Source organism: Poecilia latipinna, unplaced genomic scaffold, assembly GCF_001443285.1.
Source record: "Poecilia latipinna isolate Pla-1442-1.1 unplaced genomic scaffold, P_latipinna-1.0 Scaffold575, whole genome shotgun sequence".
Classification (NCBI taxonomy): Eukaryota; Metazoa; Chordata; class Actinopteri; order Cyprinodontiformes; family Poeciliidae; genus Poecilia; species Poecilia latipinna.
In genome coordinates, this window is record NW_015113191.1 from 321,644 (window position 1) to 341,387 (window position 19,744).

The window sequence follows — 19,744 nt, forward strand, 5'->3', positions numbered from 1 at the left end:
TTTGTTTTCCCTTTATGTGCAGAACGTTTACATTCCTCAATGATCTAACTGGAAAAAAAAAAAAGGAAAAAAAAAAAAGAAAGAAAAAACTCACCAAAATAAGTTTTACTTCATTTAAGATTCACTTCAAATTGTGCAAAGGACTGGACTGAAAATTAGAGATGCATTCTTTGGAGAAGATCTAAGTGCTCGGCCTTACCTTGAAGGGCTGAAAAGACCCCAGGTCCTGTTTGAACGTTTTTTTCTGACAGCGGTGGCTGCGAGAAAGCCCAGCTCAACTTTTACCTCTAAATGACGACAAACAAATCTACCAAACAGCCTTGGGAAGCCCAATGCTGCCCCTCCGATCTCATTAGTCTCGGCTTTTATTTAAAGTCACCGTGTCTAAGCACTGAAAGGAAGGGAAGGAAGTTTTATTTTATTTAGGTTTTACCTCCTTTTTCTATTCGTATGCTGCGTTTGGAGTCAGTTTATGCAGCTAAGAGGCAGTAGAGACGCAGACTGGTCCTTAACCTGATCTCTGAGAGGAATGTGGAGTTCACCTGTTTATTTACATGTTTATTGTTTAACACTACGGTTCCTCATACTGGATGCCCTGTCCGAACAGAACCACACCTTGTCATACAGAAGGCCCAGACCTACGTCAGAATAATCTGCAAAGATCGCAGAACTTCTTGCAGAAGCAGGAAGCGACGGAAATACTTTTCAATAAAAGTGTTCAGATGCAGTTTGAGAGATAAATGTGGCTGATTTAAACTGACTTGTAATGTCTCTTTGGGATAACGGTAATATGTTCACGCTTGTGTGTCGGGGCCTAAAAGACCTGAAACCAGTACACACACACTCGCAGCGAGCGTTTGGACGTCTCCTGCATATGTGAGTGTGTGTGTTTTGGGAGCGTAGGTGTGTTGCATGTCCACACGTGTGTGAGCTCTCACCCTTGTGGTCTTGATCTTGTTCCCAGACGAGCACATCCATCCAGAGTTGTCAGGCAGAGTCTTGCACTCTTCTCCCTCCAGACATGGTTCCATCTCACACCACCACTTCCCAATTACAATGGACGCTGCAGAGGGAGACCACAAACCCATAGGAAAAAAAAAAAAAAGAGAAAGTCTGGAACAAACATAGACACAAATGTACGAGGGATAGAGTGAAAGTGAACGATAACTATTTATTGCTTCTTTTTTTTTTTAGGTAACTGTTAGGTTTGGTTAACATTTGTGATGTTCTTCTTTAGGACAAAATTCAACCAAAGAAGAAGGATTTCTATCAATAACCACACAGCAAGGGCATTTAGTCATATTTTCAAAAGTACTGGTATTTATTAATCTCATTGAGCAAACATTGGAGTTTATACTAAACCCAACAAACAGACAGTTTTGGGTATTTTAGACATCATTGAAATTTATCATTACACCACTTATATGAACAGTTCCTTCAGCTCCTTGAACACATTTCTTACTTTGTGTTGCTCTGTCATATAAAACAAACGCATTGGACTTTACAGTCTACAGTAAAGACACTTCATGATTGTTATCATGAAGTGTCATTCGGTAAATAATGACACATTTAATGTAGGGGTTTTTTTATATTTATTTTATTGAATTTTTTCCAAATTGACATACATAAACATAACATATCAAATTCCCACCCGCACCAAATCGGCACATCAGAAAACACTTACACAGCCAAGACAACATGATTAATACACCACGAATTGATCCAAATCATTCCACAAGCATACAAAAAAACAAAATAAAGACAGTTACACAAGCTGCTAACATTGGCGGGTCTGTCATTAACAGTCTTTCATTGAAGGAATTTTAGTACAGGGCCCCATATTTTCTCAAACACATCGACTCTGTCTTCATCGCAATATCTCAGTCTTTCCAGACGCAGAGTATTTGCTAGTTCCTCCAACCACAGATCAAATGTGGGCACAGAGTCCTTTGTCCAACATCTGAAAATCAACCTTTTAGCAATTACCATACCAAACAAGCACTGGAGACCCTGATGATGGCAATAAGTGGTTCCCGGTCCCATTGTTTTCCAAAAGCCGTCGGGAAAAAAAGTGAAACATTTTCTTCCAAAATGAGTGAAGCTGAGTTTTAATGGAACTTTGCATTAAATGTGTAATTATTTACTGAACAATGCAAAATTTGCACTTTTAATGCAACTTTTAAAGCACCTTTGAATCAAAAGTCTCATTTACTGAATGACACTTCATGGCAACAGTCATAAATCATTCATAAAACTCCTTCATGTTCATGACAGGTGTTATGTCATGACGGTCTCATGCACACCCCTTCACATAAAGTGTTACAAAGGGTAGGAGATATGAACACTTCAACAAGTAGCTGCACCGATGCAAACTCTAAAACATTTCATGTACAACTTTAACTCACTACATCATGAGCGTCGCCACATGAGGGCTTTGCTCCGTCTCTAAATTATTATTTTCCTCTCCACTTTGGCCTCGGAGCTGCTGTAACCTTGCTGCTTGGGTAGTTTTGCTCTCCACAATAATGTCTTAAGCCAACAAAAAATAATTATTATTTTTGTTTTGATATAGCTCCATTGGAAGTAAGGGAGCAATCTCATTTTTAATCAAAACTAATTGCCTCTCATTAACGTCTACAAGATTCGCCCCAAAGCTGTCTGACAAAAACAAATATCTTTTTCCGTTTCTCATCAAACATCCCCCTCCTTTCCCGTTTTCCTTTTGAGTCTGGATGTGTGCTTCCACATTCATGTGTGTTCTCCTTGTTGAACATATATGCTCAACAGGTGGGCGTCTTTCACCGCATCGGAAAAATAAAGAAATAAAAACTTTGTGTGCGTTAGTCGGGATTTGTCTACAGTATTCAGTTATTGACTCTGTAGAGTCCTCTGGATTTAACGAACACAGCACTAAAAGGTTGAACAAAATAAAACGGTTTAAGCTTTTACACTCAAAGCAACTCACACACGCATTAATGCCACTTAAATTCCACATTTCATCGTGAAAACTACAATAAATTCAATTTGGGTTTCTTTGGAACAGATCAGCTATTCTTGTGAAATGACAGCTGGAAGCATTTTGGGGTACACTGCTACAGTTTTTTGAGAGTTTTTTTTTATTTGTAACATTTTGAAAGCTCTGGATCACTTCCTATCCACTCAGCGGTTAAGAGCAACTTACCCAGGCCAAACACACAAATGAAGTCCCAATAAAAAACATTTAATTTTGTGCTTGTAATGTAGCAAAATCTGAAAACGTTTAAGAATACTTTTGCAAAGCCGTGTAGTGAAGTTGATTTCTTTCAGATAGTCATTTGAACTTTTGGGATTTTTCTGCACATTTTTTATTTTTTATTTTTTTTTAATCAAAATGTCCTACAGTGAGAATTTCTTTCAGAAATAAATCACAGTGGAAATTCAAAAGCCAGCTTCTTATTATTTTATTACCCACGTTTGAAGTAGTTTGTTTTTCCGCTCTCCTCCACTTCAGTTGTCTGACGGCAGACGTAAGGAGTTCAAAGCATGTAGTGGTTCGTGATTCCACTCTTCCTCCACAGCCGAATCCTCACCGAGACGTTTGTTTACTTCTCACGCTGAATGTTGCCGCCAACATTCAGAATGAACTGCTCTTCTTTTATCATTCTGACAAAAAAAAACAAACAAAAAAAAAAACCCCAACGAGGCGAAGGTCAAACTGCAATGTGCCTGGAAGAAGTTAGACAACTGTAGTTGTCATTTGAATCTTTTTACTAAAATATTCAATTGCCCTCCAGCGTGTGTTGCCACGGTTACAGACGAACCATTAGTGGATTATGAGCAACATGAAGTAAAAATGTGTGCAGAAATAATAAGTCATTTCCGGATAGTGCCATGCTACAATTTACACACTACAACCACAAAATCTAAAGCAACTCAATATGATGATGTTTCAAAACGTTCTTGCTTTTAAAAGAACAAATCCAAAGTTCAAAACTCACAATGAAGCTAATTAGCAACAAAGGCAGCCAACAAGCTGATAAACATGAAAACCAAGAAAATTCTGATGTTACCAGCTCAAAAAGTCGTCATAAAATCAATTTACGAAACTTCCTGTGTACACACCGGGCGCTTGACGAACAAAAGACGTAAACCACGCCTGCCAGTGTGTTTTTAATTTCTTAAATTAAGCTACTGAAGTAATTTAAACAATTCTAAATCTAAAAATTAACTACAAATTTTGGTTCTAAACTAAGTATATTTTAACTTCCCTAAGAAAACTAAATTTATAGAGCATGTGATTTACAAAAATTCATCATAACAACAAAGTTTATTCACACGTGATTTTAATTTAATTTATTTGGTAAAAAAAAAAAAACCCACAATTGCGAAATTTTGTTTTTTCGCCTTTAGTAGAATATAGTCAAAGTTTGGTCACAATTGTAATGCAAACGCAGCTGGTGTGATTAACTTTACGCAGTATTTGTAGAGCAAATCTGACCTGACGCTGCATGGTAACCTGACCCACCAGGACAGGACACACACACACAAATCCACCCAGGAAAACTTTGCAACACTTTTTTAACGACACTCTGTTTCCAAGAGGGAACAATGTAACTTTTTGTTTATCGCTGCTCCAGGTGCAGGACACCCGACTCTCACCTTGACGGCTGGGGAAGCGACCACTCACCCCCAGACGGGGGTTTTATTTTACTACTCGCCGCCCGTCAGCTCGCGGGGCGCGACCTTTGAGATTACATCGGCAAGCTTCACTCTTCCTCTGCGAGGAGGCTGGACGGACCTCGATGTCGTTCTTCTTATTTTTTGACTGACAAAGATCTGTTTACTTTAGTTTGATTTAACGCGTCGATGCTATTTAACAAGAAATCCTTAAGTTCCTTTACAGCGGCTTCGGCAAACTGTCACAGATGACAGATGCGGATGAATTAATCACCAAAAAAAAAAAAAAAAAAAGACAGTGGAAGTGTGGCTGCTTGTTATGTCGGCCATGAAGCAGGTTGGACTTTTTAAGCTCTGATAGACAAACAGGCGAGGGGTGGGGACTTGAATTGATTGGAAAACATGAATAGATGGACCTTTTTACAAGTGCATCTGTCAGTTCTCCGGCGGGGAGGTTCAGTGATGGATTGAACTCGCTGACACATACCTGCCAGGTAGCAGAACGTCTGAGCGCCTTGACGAATGAGATGGAGAATTGATCTGCGTCTGTGTCAAAATGTGAAAACGTGTCTGCGGCTTTAATGAACGCTTAATGTTTTTAAACTGGGAGAGGCCAGGATGGGCGCCAAGCCGACTTTAGATTCAAATAGGGATGAAAATGGGAGCTCTCCCATCGCTGTTGCTTTCTTTTTTTGTTCCTCGTCGATGCCATCCCGAAGGGAAACCCGCGTATAGAGAAGTCGACGAACTGATACCGAGCGTATTTCGTCAACCCACGATGACTGACTTAAGTAGGGAAAATATTTCCATTAAAATGAGACAAAAGTATGGGAGCAAAAATTCAACTAAAAAAAAAAAAAAAGAAAGAAAAGAAAAGCAGTGAAGCAGTGAGAGAGGTCAGAGGAGTATGGAGAAAATGAAGCCAGCGTATAATTACTGGAGAACTGAGACTTGTCCCCCTGAACCTGAGGTCAGAATTAGAGAGTCATTATTCGACATTAATCTTAGCAAGTCCGGAAAAGGAGAGTGCCAAGTTTTGATTAGCTATTCAGAAAATATTGTTTGGCTTCATAATCACTCCAGCCTTTCTGAATGACTGAATTTATAATGACCGCACCGCAGCACCTCCAGACTTGAAGAACAGCCACTTCTGTGCTTTCCTTCTCCCCCACTCTGATTATGAAATTCAAATTAAATCCTAGATTGACAAAGAGTAGACGTATTATGTGACACTTTCCTCGTTTCATGACATCACCACCATAAGCGTCAGTCAGTGGATTTAGTGGACTCTTGTGTGATCTGCAAGCAGTGGGGAACAAAGAAGTGGAGGGAAAAAAACGATACACGGATTTCAATTTATTTTTCTAAACCAACGAGAATCTGAAAAGTGTGGCATCCATTTGCTTTTAGCCTGTCTGGCTCGATGCATTGCATTACATCTGGACGTGTTCTGGGGTGTATCTTTACCATCCTTGCAGACTGACGTGTTTTCAAACACTTCCTGCATAATAGATCATTTAGACTGGCCAGAGCAAACGTGTGAATATCAATTTTCAAGTCTCGCCAAAGACTCTCGGTTCCGGAGAGATTTTGTGTGTACAACTGAGTACGCTTTGATGTACACAAGCGGTGTTCAAAGGCACGTCTCAAGGGCCGTGTGTGAGTCCTGCACGACTCACTGGCTCAGCAAAGGAATGCAGTGAATTTAACTTTTTGTTTTCGACCTGTGTTTTTCTCCACCCAGCCTCCTATTACCCTTGCAGCAGATTGTTGCCACTCCCACGTTGTGAGACAGTTTTACTTGTGTTAAATGAACCTCTGGTCAATACTTTTTGCAACCCACCCATGTTTTAAATTTTCATTCTTCCACTTATTTTTCTTTTTCAGATGATGGACTCGCTACATGTCACATCCGACTTATTTGGACACTCAAAGGCGCTTTACAGTGAAATCATTCGTTGTCGTTTTAGTGAACATACTCACACACTGATTATGGCAAGCTACTGGATTGTAGCCACAGCTTCCCTGGGGCAGCGTGACTAAAGCAAGGCAGACATCGTGCTATCGGCCCTTCTGACCGCCACCAGCAGGCAAAGCAGGTTAGGTTTCCTACCCAAGGACACAACGACAGAGGTGGATGTTGCTCAAACCGGCAACCCACCGATCACAGGATGAAATCCTACCACCGTCGCCACCATCGACCAACATTGACTAACATCGACCAACATGTGGATAAATACAGAATTAGCTTCCTATTTCCATCCACTTTAGTCACTCTACTATAGAGACAGGGGGTCAGATTACGAAATGACACCCTTGCCTTATATATCAGTACTTTCAAGCTCCAGCGCTTGACGGCCAGAGTACTGTAACTTTTATATGAGTCCTTTGTCCTAATTAAATGGCTAAACTGCCTCTCTTACCTAGCATACAGTCACGTTCTACAGAGCCGTGCTAATGAGCTAATATTGGAGTCAGGTGTGCTGAAGAAGTTACAGGAGACCGGCAGCTGAGGACTGGAGTTTGACACCCCTGACTTGTACCATTCTCAAACTTTAACAAACCAATCACAGCTCTGTTTTATCTCTTGAACAGATCCCAAAGATAGAAACTAATTACAATACCTGTGCTACCTTTTATATCACAAAGATAACGGCTCTTGCACTTTGCGCATATCCTTCCCGTCAGTCCCAGAAAGATTTTCGACCCGGGGCGAGAGTTGCTGCGGCATAAAGGTGAGCTAATGAGATCCCTCCCCCTGAAGCCCTCTGGATATCTCTCAAATGTAGCATCAAAACCTGTCACGCGCTGCTATGTACGCCTGCAGTCGAACAGAAGGGTTCATTACCCTTCAGTGATCAACAGTGAGCGGGCATCTGCGTGTGTCTCCCACTGAAAGCCTTTGCTAATGCAGCAGCTTCACGACAACACAAAGCGTCGGTGCGTGTTAAAGCATCGGCCTGTCTGTGTCGAGACAATAACTGGATATGCAAGTATGTGTGTGTTATGCCCATGCGCTGGCTTGTGGTTTGGATGTCTGCTACAGAGGGATAAAGGCAATGGTGCAGTGATGAGCGCCTAATCCAAGCGGCTGTTATTGGTCCGGCGAGGCAGGAGAGATGTAAGCGTTTCGCTTCTTGAAAGGGATCTACTTCACTTGGAGTTCTGCTGGCCCTGACAGAACTGGGACATCATTTTCCTTGTCAAAGCTGATAATCAATTCACCTTCTAAGGGCGCTCTGACAGCAGACCCCCCGCCGAGGTTGATGCCTCTGTGTAAGCTGTCGTCACATCCCCGTATATTAATATCGGGCCAAACAGTTACAAACAGCGGGCGGTGAGAATCCCATGTGGGCCATCGCCGCACGTCAGTAAACACTCGACAATGAGTCTGATCTCCTAGGTGCTTTGATGTTGAAGTTTGATGCTAATGACCGGTAATGGAGATCACTGGAAAAAAAAAGTATCTTTCTGAAATGTTTCTTAAAGATGAAGGAGCGTTCATTGCGCCATGCTTCAAACGTCGTCCGAGCGACCTCTGGAGATCGGCGTGTGATTTGTTACGTCAGCGCGCCGGCTATTTATATAGAATGTTTTGTCTAATAGATATGTAACCTGTGCGTGATACAGAGGCAGCAGGTGTCCTCCGGGGAGTGGGAGGAGATGAGCTGGGCCACGGCGTCGTTCCTCATCTCAATGGAACATTAATAATACCAGGACCTGGGGAGAGAGCTCCATCTGGGCCAGGCTGGTGCACCGCTGTGGGGACAGACCACTGGCTCCTGTAATCTGTAATCCCTCACAGACTGCAGCCTCAGCCCATGGGGCTCCACTGACACAGAAAAAGACAACAACTTTCAGCTGGAGCTTTTCTACATAATAGAAAAAAACAAACAAACAAAATGTTAGCCAATGAAAATCTGACAATCGGGGCTTCATTTACTCCTATGTCGGTAGCTGCGTTTTCGTTCACCGTATTTATTGCGCAAATAGGAATTACAAAAATAAATTTGTTTACCGACTTAAATGGCACTTTTGAAAATACTCAAGTTTTGCGCTCGGATGAGTTGCGTCAAAATTAGTGCATTAAATGCTAAACTTCGACAGGAGAAACTTTTTTTTTTGCATCACACCAGTCATGTGATCAACAGCCGGATGTTACTACTGGTGGAAAACACAAAGAAGGCGACAGGAAGTGGCAGGAGGATGAGGGCGCAGCGCTTTTTCTAATGACTTATCATGTGAACAAACTTATTCATGTCTGATTTGAATTGCTTTTCTTAAATAATGGAAACACCACCATTGAGAATTTTTTTTTTCGACATTAGTGGAATGTCAACAAAGTTTTGCACACATTTGTTTCATTTCATTCCCTTTTGTTCAGAGCAATAGGTACAAGCATGAATTTATTACTAGTGCCATTTCCCTCCTTCATTTGTTAGTCCTATAGTTGATGGAAACGGTTTGTTTTTTTAACCACTGAGTTAATTTAAATGGTGTGTTGATCCTTTCAAATTTGAAATTTCACATCATTATTGGTTTATTTAATGTTTACCTTTTTAGTCCTACTGGCACTTTTATGTTTTTGATTGACAAGTTTTGTGTTTTTAACCTCTATTGGTTAAAAACAATGACCTCTAGTTATATATTTAGTGTTGGTGTATTGTTTTTATTGTGACTTTCTGTAAAATTAATTACCCTTTAATTAATAGATAGATATCTGAACGGCGGTCACCTAATTAGCAAAAAGAGTGAAAGGAGATCAAATTACACGCGTAGTTTTATCTCAGTGCAAAGACAGCAGTTCTTTGAAAGCTGGGAGACAGAAGATAAAAGATAGAAGAAGAATAATGGAATAATGGAAGCATTATTCTGACAGCAGAAAGGTCAGGAATCAAGATGTTCAGAAGTTTAAAGCAGGTCAGGTCATGAAACCCGGGTTTGAACATCTCACAAATGCACAGAATCTAGAGGAGAATATTCTGGTTGGATTAAGAGCAAAAAACATTTACTTTTTGACCTGCATGAACCCTGAACACAAATGACTTAAGAGGAAAAGTTCACCTTCCAGGAGAGCAACTCAAATCACACAGCAAGCCGGAACAGAACAGATCCGTTCGAAGCATATTCATGTGCTATAATGGCCCAGTCAAAGTGCAAACCTAAAACCAATCTGAATAAGCTCGAGTTACTTTGTTACAACAACGGAAAAACTCTGGATGTGTGACGTTAGTGAAGACTTTCCCAAAAAAACATGCAGTTGTAATCACAGAGAAATGTAGCTCTGTGAAATATTGAGTCAAAAACATGTCAGATTTCAGATTTTTTCAGGAGGAATACATATATATATATATATATATATATATATATATATATATATTCAATCGACTTAACATTTGAGCTACATTTTGTTGGTTTACAACATAAAACTCTGAACAGTGGTGCAGTTCTTCTTAGCATTGTTGCTAAGACACTCTCCATCTTCAGTCAGAAGCTTCTACAAATTTGCTGTAATACAGACCACTACAGGACCGTCTGCAATAACTCTTTGAAGAATTTCCAATTAGTATGAGCTTCAACAACATTTAATTTCCCTTTGGGATCAATAAAGCATTTTTTTTTTTGGATTGAGCTGAAATGAATTTGAATGATTGTTGGTCTTGCATGTCTCCGTCTCTCACAGCTCTAGTCTACTAATTCCTGGAGATTTGCTCCAGCCCTCCTTTAACCCTAAAAAATGGGTGGATAAAATAAAATAATGCATTAAAATTTGCATTTTCAACTGCGGTTATATGCTTAAGAAATATCAAAGAGTCTCATTGGTGATTGAAAACCAAGGAATCGAGGACATTTACCCAAACAGGGTCCAACTCGGAGAAGTAAAAATGATTAACAGCTCAACTTAGCATAACTCAGAGGGGGTAGTTGTGCTCAATAATGTAGCAGCACAGCTCAGTGACTTGTCATCTTTATTTTTATCACCTCGCCTTCTGAAAGTGCTTGTTGATCAATACACACAGCAAGACTTCGCTCCCTGGGTGAGCTTGAAGCAGAGAGGCATGAAATGTTTGCCGCAGCACCTAAACCTCCACCTCAAATCGTCTGATTTGCATACCTCTGCCGAGTCTCGTTAGGCGTCCTTATTTCAAGGCCAATAAAACAGCTATTTTCACCCGTAAGTTATTTGCGGTTAAAAAGGTTTTAGCTTTAGCGCTGCATCTGTCCAGACCGTGAGCAGCGAATTTACGTCCAAGACTGAATGCTTCAGAGTGCTGCAAGTTCTCTGAGATATTCATTGGTGCCTGGTGCTGTAATGCAAGGATTCAGGTGGTATAATTAACAAACAGGTGAGTTAAATATTCTACAAACGGCAGCTGGACTGGAAAGGAGAAAAATCCACAAGGCCCAGAAACAAGAGACTACAGCGTTACGGCTCAATGCCAACTTTAAGAATCCACACAAATCTTTTACAAACCACCGTATAATAGCAAAGAAATATTTGACAAGAAGTTGTGGTGACAGTATTGACTCCACTGTCTGCCAACGAGGTGAATGCAGACTGTCTAAAGCAGGACTGACCCTCCATGATGGCGCAAACAGAACCAAGTGGATCCAAAATACCTGTGTCAGCCTTAGCTCAGCCTGTGATGAAATGATGTCTGAGAGAGACGATGTGGATAGAAGCAAAATGATAATAATAATGCTAATAATACTAATAATATTGGACAGTAACCAGCAACCTTCCTGATCCCAAGAGACATTTTGGTTGCTAAAAGAATTTGTCAAAACTGGCTCGACTCTAATTGAAAAAAACAAAAACAAACAAAAAAAAGTCTTAATTTTTGTCATCATATATTGTACTGAATTAGCTTTATTGTTTCATTTTCATTGAAATGTCACGTTATACACATTATAAGTCTAAGTTTACTCTGGAGCCATTTTTAGATTAACATGTTTCCATGTACATGTTTTATTCCTTTAATTCATTTTATATTTAGGTCATATGTGAATTACTTATAATATCACACTTGTGTATATATATATATATATATATATATATATATATATATATATATATATATCTCACTTGTGGTCATATTTTTATTTGCTAATATTTGGATGGACTGGCTTATCAACAAATAAGCAATTTCCCCTCAGGGATCAATAAGGTATTTTCTGATTCTCTTATCTTTACAATAAGGGTGGCCAATATGGACTTAAAATTTTATCAGAGTATTTTGAGGTACTATTATGATCATGATAAATGTGACGATAAGAATCACTTATTGCTTATTTTTTAGGTAACTGTGTGGCTGTGACTGCATGACACGGCCATCACAAACATAGATGCTATCAATTTGAAATATGCATATTTAGGACACCAGTCGCATAAATAAGTTTGATTACTATCACTAAACTTTATTTTTAATTTCTTTTATTTAACCAGGTAAACCCCGTTGAGATCCAGATCTCATTTCCAAGAGGGACCTGGGCAGAAATCTGCAACCTGGTTACAAAATAAAACTAAATGCATTTTAAAATGTATTGATATTTGTTGATAAAACAGTAAAACCCCCAATCTCAACGACGCTTATGGGAAGTTTCAAACATTCATTGGGATTCATTTGATTTATTGTGACGACAATAAATCAAAATTCTTATCCTGACAAGAAATTTACCATGACAAATGAAACAATCCAGTAAATGCCCAACGTTACTTTACCATATCAATTAACGACGAATAAAAATGGTCTACTTAGTGAAACAATGGCTTTGCTTTTTAACCATCAAAGCACCAAAACAAATAAACGTATTCCTCCTGCAAATAGTCTAATTCTGTGCAAATCTGAAGAGATGCTGCATAAATCAGTCTATACTTTCTTTACATTTAAACATTCGTTCTTTGTGTGCGACTCCTGGTTTCGGTTGATAGGAGGCGCTGTGGGGGGGGGCGAGGAGCAACACATGGCTCTGGAGCCGCAGGTTGCCCACCTCTGCTACGAGAGCAGATCAGAGGCTCCTTGTACGCCTGGCGCTGACGAGTTGTTCTACCTCATTTTCTAGGATCCTTTGGAGTGTCAGCTGTGGCACCGCGCAGAGCGGCTCTGTCTGCCACGCACTCCGTAATGAAGACATTTTGATGTCTCTTCTTCGCAAGAGGGCACTTAGAGAGATAACTTTGATCTTTTTCTGGGGGCGAAGGTGAAAAGGCTCGAGACCAAGGAGCGATAAACGAGCTCCGCGGAGTAAAAGGGCATTAGATTTTTGTCACGGCAGACTTGTGACTTCCTGTCAGATTTTCTTTTCCTTTAAAATCCCTCCCAACATCCCCGCCACGAAAAGCTGCCCCTTTTTCTGATTGTGTGTGTGTGTGTTTTGTTTTTCAGCTGAGGTAATCCAGGTGCATTAGCCCGAAGCTTTCCTGCCTGTTTATTAGTTATTCATTTCCATCAGTGTGAGTAGCCTAAAGCGATGTGATCTGCACCGTGCTCGGTGTTCAGCAGCTGAACTGGATCATCTTCTTCCCCTCATCGTGCCCAGAAGCACGGCGCCGCTTTTCACGGTCCACTGAATTTTCCCCATTACAAATATCAGCAGACAGGAGAAAAAAGAATGAAATAAAATCACGTTTGAATAATTTGTGGTTTAATAAAGGATCATTGAAAAAAAAAAAACAAAAAAAAAACGAGCTTAAAGCCAAAAAAGGCTAATTCCAACTTTTACTCTTGTGTGATTGCACTTTTGACGTGATTTTGGAAAGATTTTCTTTAACAACTTAAAATTAAAGCTGTCTTCTCCAGACTCCTTCGGCTCTTTACCAAACAAACTGTATATAAATCTTTCTTTGTGTTTTTTTTGGGGAGAGAAAGTTGGTTTTTCTATAAATATTGATGTGTGTGCACATCCACAACAGGTTGTGGAGGCTGTGGCAGAAGATCATGAAGAAAAAGAAGCTATTCCAGCTCTGACAACAGCTGCCCACACTGCAAGGCAAACAGAGAAAAGGTAGGCGGCTGCCAACAAAAGTCTGACTAAAAATGGGAGAAAACAAAGAAAGCTTGTGTCTTTTGTGAGGAAGCTAAACAGGTTTTGTTGGGCGTTCACCGTTACGTACGAGCTTGATACTGTTACTCCAGATGTATCTTTTATTTTAAATCTGTTTTACGGGCTGAAACAGTGGACAGCGGTTTGGGATCCGCAGCCGCCTTTGAATAAGCTAAAACGCTTATATCTGCATAATAGTTCAAACATCACATAAACATTAAAGTGCATTAACAGGCACAGTGAAGTTAAGTGACGAACCTAACAAAATGTGGAAGAAAGTTGGGACTTTTGAATTACAAGGATGTTTTTAGTAGATGAGCTGCACAGCAGCTTACCGTATTGTCAGCTGATTATATATAAATCCGGATTTGTTAGGGCAACAGTCAGGGTTTTATTACTATTTCTAAAAAACTCACTGGAGAAAGAATGAAATAAAATAATTCAGTCCGCTGCACAACCTGCCTTAGAGATGTTTTGTCAAGACTCGGCAACTCGGTCACAGAGATGCTGCTGCTGCTGTAGAAGATGGAAAAGTGCCGGATGGAAACGATGACAGGCTAAAGAGCTAACATTTGTGTTTGGTTTAAACAAATTCAACTTTTCCTCCGTTTCTCCCCGAGTGCTTAATGACACTCCAGGAAAAGTTATCAGTTGTTTTCACCCACCAGTGTAGTGTAAAAATATTTAAATAACTCATCACATTTACCATTGTTGTCTAAATGTTTTCAATGTTCAGCTCTCAGACAAACTAAACATCAACTCTCTGTTATGTAAAAAGGATGAAATTAGTCATTATTTTGACATAATGAACAAAATCTTTGAGTTTCAGTCGGCATATAAGGATTTTTGCGGACCTTATAATTTTTTGTGGTTTATGTAAATATCCTACAGAAATGTCTACACTTGCACCACTTTTAGAGGCCAGGCAATTTTGTTTTGTTGACGCACGGAGTAAAACATAAAGGTCTAATTTAATGGCGAAACACAACAGTATTCATCCACCTGGCAGGTTTTAACTCTCCTAAGCAATTCTGCTCAATTTTCATCTCCCTTCAGTCCTCTGACAGGGATTTCTCACATTGACATTGATTTCGTTTATTTATTCAACTGTTATTTAACCAGATAAAATCCCATTGAGATCATGACCCCTTTCAAAAAGGTGACCTGGATAAGAAAGGCAGCAGTATGCATCATAATAGACAAGACAAGTAGATATTGAAACTATATCAAATGCACACAATAAAGTTTAGTAGCTGTGATAATAACTTAACAGTGGAAATTTAAGATTTGAAACACGGGCACAGTTGACAGGATGCACGTCACCTTTTTTAAATTTAACGGAAAGCGTTCAGCGAAACAAGTTCAGTTTTAGTTAAGCTTGCAAGGCGTTCTGAGCAAGCTTAGAAAGCTTCCTTTCCCTTTTCTGTTTGCGCGTAAGAAACACAGAAATTCAAAGTTTCCTTAGAGCGAATCAAATGGAGAAATCAGCGAACAGAAGGAGAAGTTGTGAACGAAAGTTGCGACTCTCTGCGATGTTTTAGATGTGTAATCTGCCTGTAGTTTCAGCAATGGCAGCGGAGGAAGTGAACAATGCCGGTCAGTCCTTGACGCCCACACTTCCAAATATTTAATTGACATTAACAGAGTTAAGTTGTTCGGCTTCAACACAGTCCTCACCTCCAGCTAGCCAAAGCCCAGATCTTCTGAATGGAGCAAAACGTAGAACAATGGGCTGGTTTCTACCAGCCACAACTTCTGTTCCGTATAGAGGATACTTTTATCCTTTTACGCATATTAACCCGTCTTTTACATGTATTAGGACAGATACTATAGACAGCTATCAAGCGTACAACACAGGACTTCAGGCATAAATTGTCAGTAGCAACGTCACACTAGAAGACATCAGATGTTCTCACCGTCCACGCAGGAGGGTTTGTTGCGTGTCGTCCCGGCCACTTTCCCGGGCAAACAGGAGCATTTGACCGTCTGCGAACGCTCCTCGATGCGGTTCTTGTTGCAGCACCTGTGAGCGGCGATCACTTCGCAAGTTCCTCCCTCTGCAGAGATAAGCAAGTAAATGTGAGAGGAAAAAAAGAGAGCGATTCTTATTTACAATTTACCAACGCATTTCAAAAGCAGCTCCCCTAGACAGCAGCCATAACAGGGACGAGAGAGGAGCTTCGTAAAACTCAGCTACTACTCATTATATTATGTCAGCTTAACAGCAGTACAATCATCAGGCACTTACACTGTAAGCATGTGTAACAAATTGGCCCTCAAGGAATCTCAATTATGTCATCAAATTGCCTCTCATTCAGGGCTGGCTGTCCTCACTTCATACCAATCAGCTCATGATGACTCTTCGTGAAGAACATTGCACATTTACTAACGTGTCCATTTCTCTATTTTTAATCTGTCATCGATACGATCAAACATTTGGAGTCTAACACAAAGTATTCGCACCCCAACAACTCTGACGTGTTGCTTCGGTGAAACCTCGGCAGCTTCGCAATTTGGACTTTTTTCCTCAGGATTTCGACTTTTTTTTTTTTTTTCTTTAAGTGTCAGAGTTGTTTGCGTTGTTTATGCACCATCAGGAATATCTGGCTTTAAAACTCAACTCTACCAAATACATTTGGGACCGGTTTTCAGTGTGGACAACGTGCAGGTTTACAAATCCAATAAACACTAAATACAATACATGTGATTTATTTTTATATGCTAACAAACTTAGAATCCAGAGAAACTCATATTAGTTTATCCAGAGAAACTATTATATTACCTTAGATCAACATTTAGGACCATCTACTTCATAGAATCAACCATGGAGAACCAACATCTAGTTTTATCAGATCATGAATCCAGAGAAACCCATACCAGTTTATAAACTCTTATTCTTACTAAACATGTGGAACTAATATGTAGTTCTATGTATTTTTTCTCTTGCTTTTCTTCAGTTACTTTGTATTTTCTCTAACTCATGAATGCTTTGAATTGCCTTGTTGCTGAAAATGCGCTATATAAATAAAATGACCTTACCTAACAAGATGGCTGACATAAACACCTGAGAATGTTTGATCATTTACTTAGATTTTGACAGAGATTGGCACAGAATTACCATTCAGACTTTAAATTCAGAATTATGAAAAGAAGTCAGAATTATCTTTCTTTCTTTTTTTTTTTTTTACTTCAGTCCTCTTCCGCACTAAATTACATGCTTCTTTGTTCGGGTCCGCATTATAAAGTTGCCGTACAATTCTTTGAAATTTGTGATTACCACCTCCGGACACCGCAAGCCACCAATTTGTCTCCGCATTGAGCACCACTTAGTCATTAAAACTTCGAAAGCCGACCCGCGCCCAGGCAACCTCATGGCTGCGCCGCACTAAAGCATCAACTCCGAAGCACGGCTGACGGTGAGAGCAAATGTTGCACAATCTGCCCCAGTTTGACAAAGGAGGATGTCAAAAAAATTCAGCCAACGCAGAAGGTGATATGCGCCAGCGGCACTAGCGGGTCAAAATAACAATAGGGAGGATTACCCCAGGGAGGGCGCCTGGGTGATGGAGCTGAGGGACACCCTGAAATGAGTGAGACAGGCCGAGAGAAAGAGCTAAAGGACAAGGTGTGTCTTCCTGCCAGGGACTGGCCATGCCGGTGAGTAATGAGGTAGCCACTGGAAGTGCCCTCTTCACACAATTATAACACATGGGGCTAATGCAGCCAGCAGAGCTGCAGGAGAAAGGCCCTTCATCACTGCTCTCCCCTCTCCTACCGGCCGCAGGAAAAACTCTTTATCTTCCCGTGACAGCCACAGCAACAGACGGCAGCATCCAGCAATTAAAACTGGAGCTCATCCCAGGACGAGGCATCAGATAGGAAAAGGAGAGTCTAATATATTCCACTCAATACACAGAGTAGAAAACAGAGAGAAAATAATTTGTGTAGTGCAATATATCAGTTGGCAATGTAGCATTTTAAAGAGGGTTTTCTGCTGCAAAAAGGGAAGAGGCATTTACTTCTGCTAGCATAAAAAAGAAAAAGAAACAGTTTGTTTCTCTCTGCCCAGGCAAGTTGAGCAAATATTTAAAATGACTTGGGTCATGAATTACGGAACTGAGCACCAGGCAGTCTGGACGAGTTTGGCAACAGTTTTCTTCTTCCATTTTCATCAATGTCTGTCTTGGCAAGACCAAAGTCCAAGTAGTTCCGGATTACAAGACAAACATTTGCAGTCCTGCCGGACCCAGCTGCCGCTCCGTATTAGGATCACTCCCTCTGCCTTCTCGTTAGATGTTTCTGGGCAGGAAGAAGCAGAACATGGGAAACGCACACAGGAATGTGCTTTCTGGCCTGCAGAACCCACAGATTTCTCTTAGACTTTCAATTAAAACTAGAAGCAGATGCTCTGCGGCAAACCTCAAGCGACTGCTATAATCAAACACGGTGAGAGAGATGTGGCTCTGGTGTGAAATCTGGAGAATTTGTGCCGGGAGAACATCTCCCACTGAACAGGACATTGTATGTTGTATCTATGTTATGTATTAATCACACCACAACTTGCTTCCAAAAATAGGTCTCTGATTTCGCTAATATAGGGATTGATGACATGATCTCAGTATAAGCGTTTCAGTCGATATTGATTATTACTGATTAGTTTTTTGTGACTGTTGACATGAACATTCCTGTTTATCCACAGTTTTCACTCCATGCCATTAATCTTCTATATTTAAGCAGCTATGAGCAAAGGTGACAATGTAGTACTGGTTGTTGCCAGGTAAAACTGGCGTAGATTTCTCAGTGGACCGTCCATTACGCCAATCTCTTGGTCCACCCCAAAACCCAAATGGTGTCCAGCGTCGCTTCTTCTTCTCCTCCAGATCTCCTCTGAACTAAAACACGGGTTTTAATTTTGATTCAATGAAAATCTGAAAATACAGGAATACATCCGCTCTGTCGGATGGAGATCTGGTGACGGGGCGTTTTATCACACAAACATTTCATCGCACTGAACAAACCAAGTTTGAGATGATCTGAGCTTTATGAAGTTTTGTATTTTTTCCTTTCGGAAGTAGCTGTAAGAAGATGGATATGCCGTGGCTATAAAGCGATGGAAATGGTCAGCAAAGGCAGCACTTATAGTATTTTGCTACTTCTTGAAGGAAGTTTTTAAGAATCTTTTTTTTAACTATACAGTCTAACAACTTCCAATGTACAGACTTGTTTAATAAATTATCTTACTAAAAAGTTCATTTATATGATTAACCGAATGGATAAGGAGAGATGCTTTAAAGCCTTTTAATTATGATGGTCTTCCACTTGAAGCAAATGAAAGCAACATTTAAGGGCTTAATGAAAAGTATGTTTTCTATCTTAAAGGTTATCTTCTAATCTGATAAACGACTCATCAGAATATTTGCTGTAACTTGTTGAACATGACCACACGCTTGTTCTGATTATTGTGGGTAAAGTTGGCTTTTTTTTTTTTAAATCAGGTTTGCATCATTTAAGAATATTGTATAATTGTAATGTCATTGGTAAATACCTGCCTGCCAGAATCAGCTGCAGTAAATCCACATTGTGCTAATTTCTCTCAGGCCCAGCTGTGCTTCCAACACCCTTAGCAACCTTTAGCATTTATAAACCCCGTCAGGTGTGGACATCTGCTGCTGCGTGACTTCGACCCGACAGCTCAATATTACAATGGCCATTCAGAAGGTGAACTCTTATGATGGCAGCAGCAATTTCCGCTTCTTATATATTGACTCTATTGCATGAACACAGTTTGTAGATTGCGACGTGCATATTGAGCTCCCGCCTTGTGGGTAATGTTCTGCCACGTTTTATTGAGGGAGGGGGAATCAATACCAAACCATATTAATAACCCACGTCATAAACATCTTTTGTCTGCCAGCTCCTTTTGCGCTGTAAAAACAGCCGACTGCTAAACACAACTTAACGTGACGGGAGTGGGTTTACAGCAAACTGATTTGATGTAGTTAACCAAATAAACACGGATTAGGTGTGTTCAAGACCTGAGAAT

General features: G+C 40.2%; 1 protein-coding gene across 4 annotated transcripts in view; it reads right to left on the reverse strand.

Annotated features, from left to right (window-relative positions):
• Positions 1 to 19,744, reverse strand: part of tafa1b (TAFA chemokine like family member 1b) — a 48,396-nt gene that overhangs the window by 21,338 nt on the left and 7,314 nt on the right. For all 4 annotated transcript variants that reach the window (XM_015042035.1, XM_015042032.1, XM_015042031.1 and 1 more), the window contains exons 2-3: positions 15,618 to 15,758; positions 939 to 1,063 (exon numbers count right to left, since the gene is read on the reverse strand). In XM_015042035.1, coding sequence (XP_014897521.1) covers positions 939 to 1,063; positions 15,618 to 15,758 — 266 coding nt within the window. The remainder of the gene's footprint in view (positions 1 to 938; positions 1,064 to 15,617; positions 15,759 to 19,744) is intronic.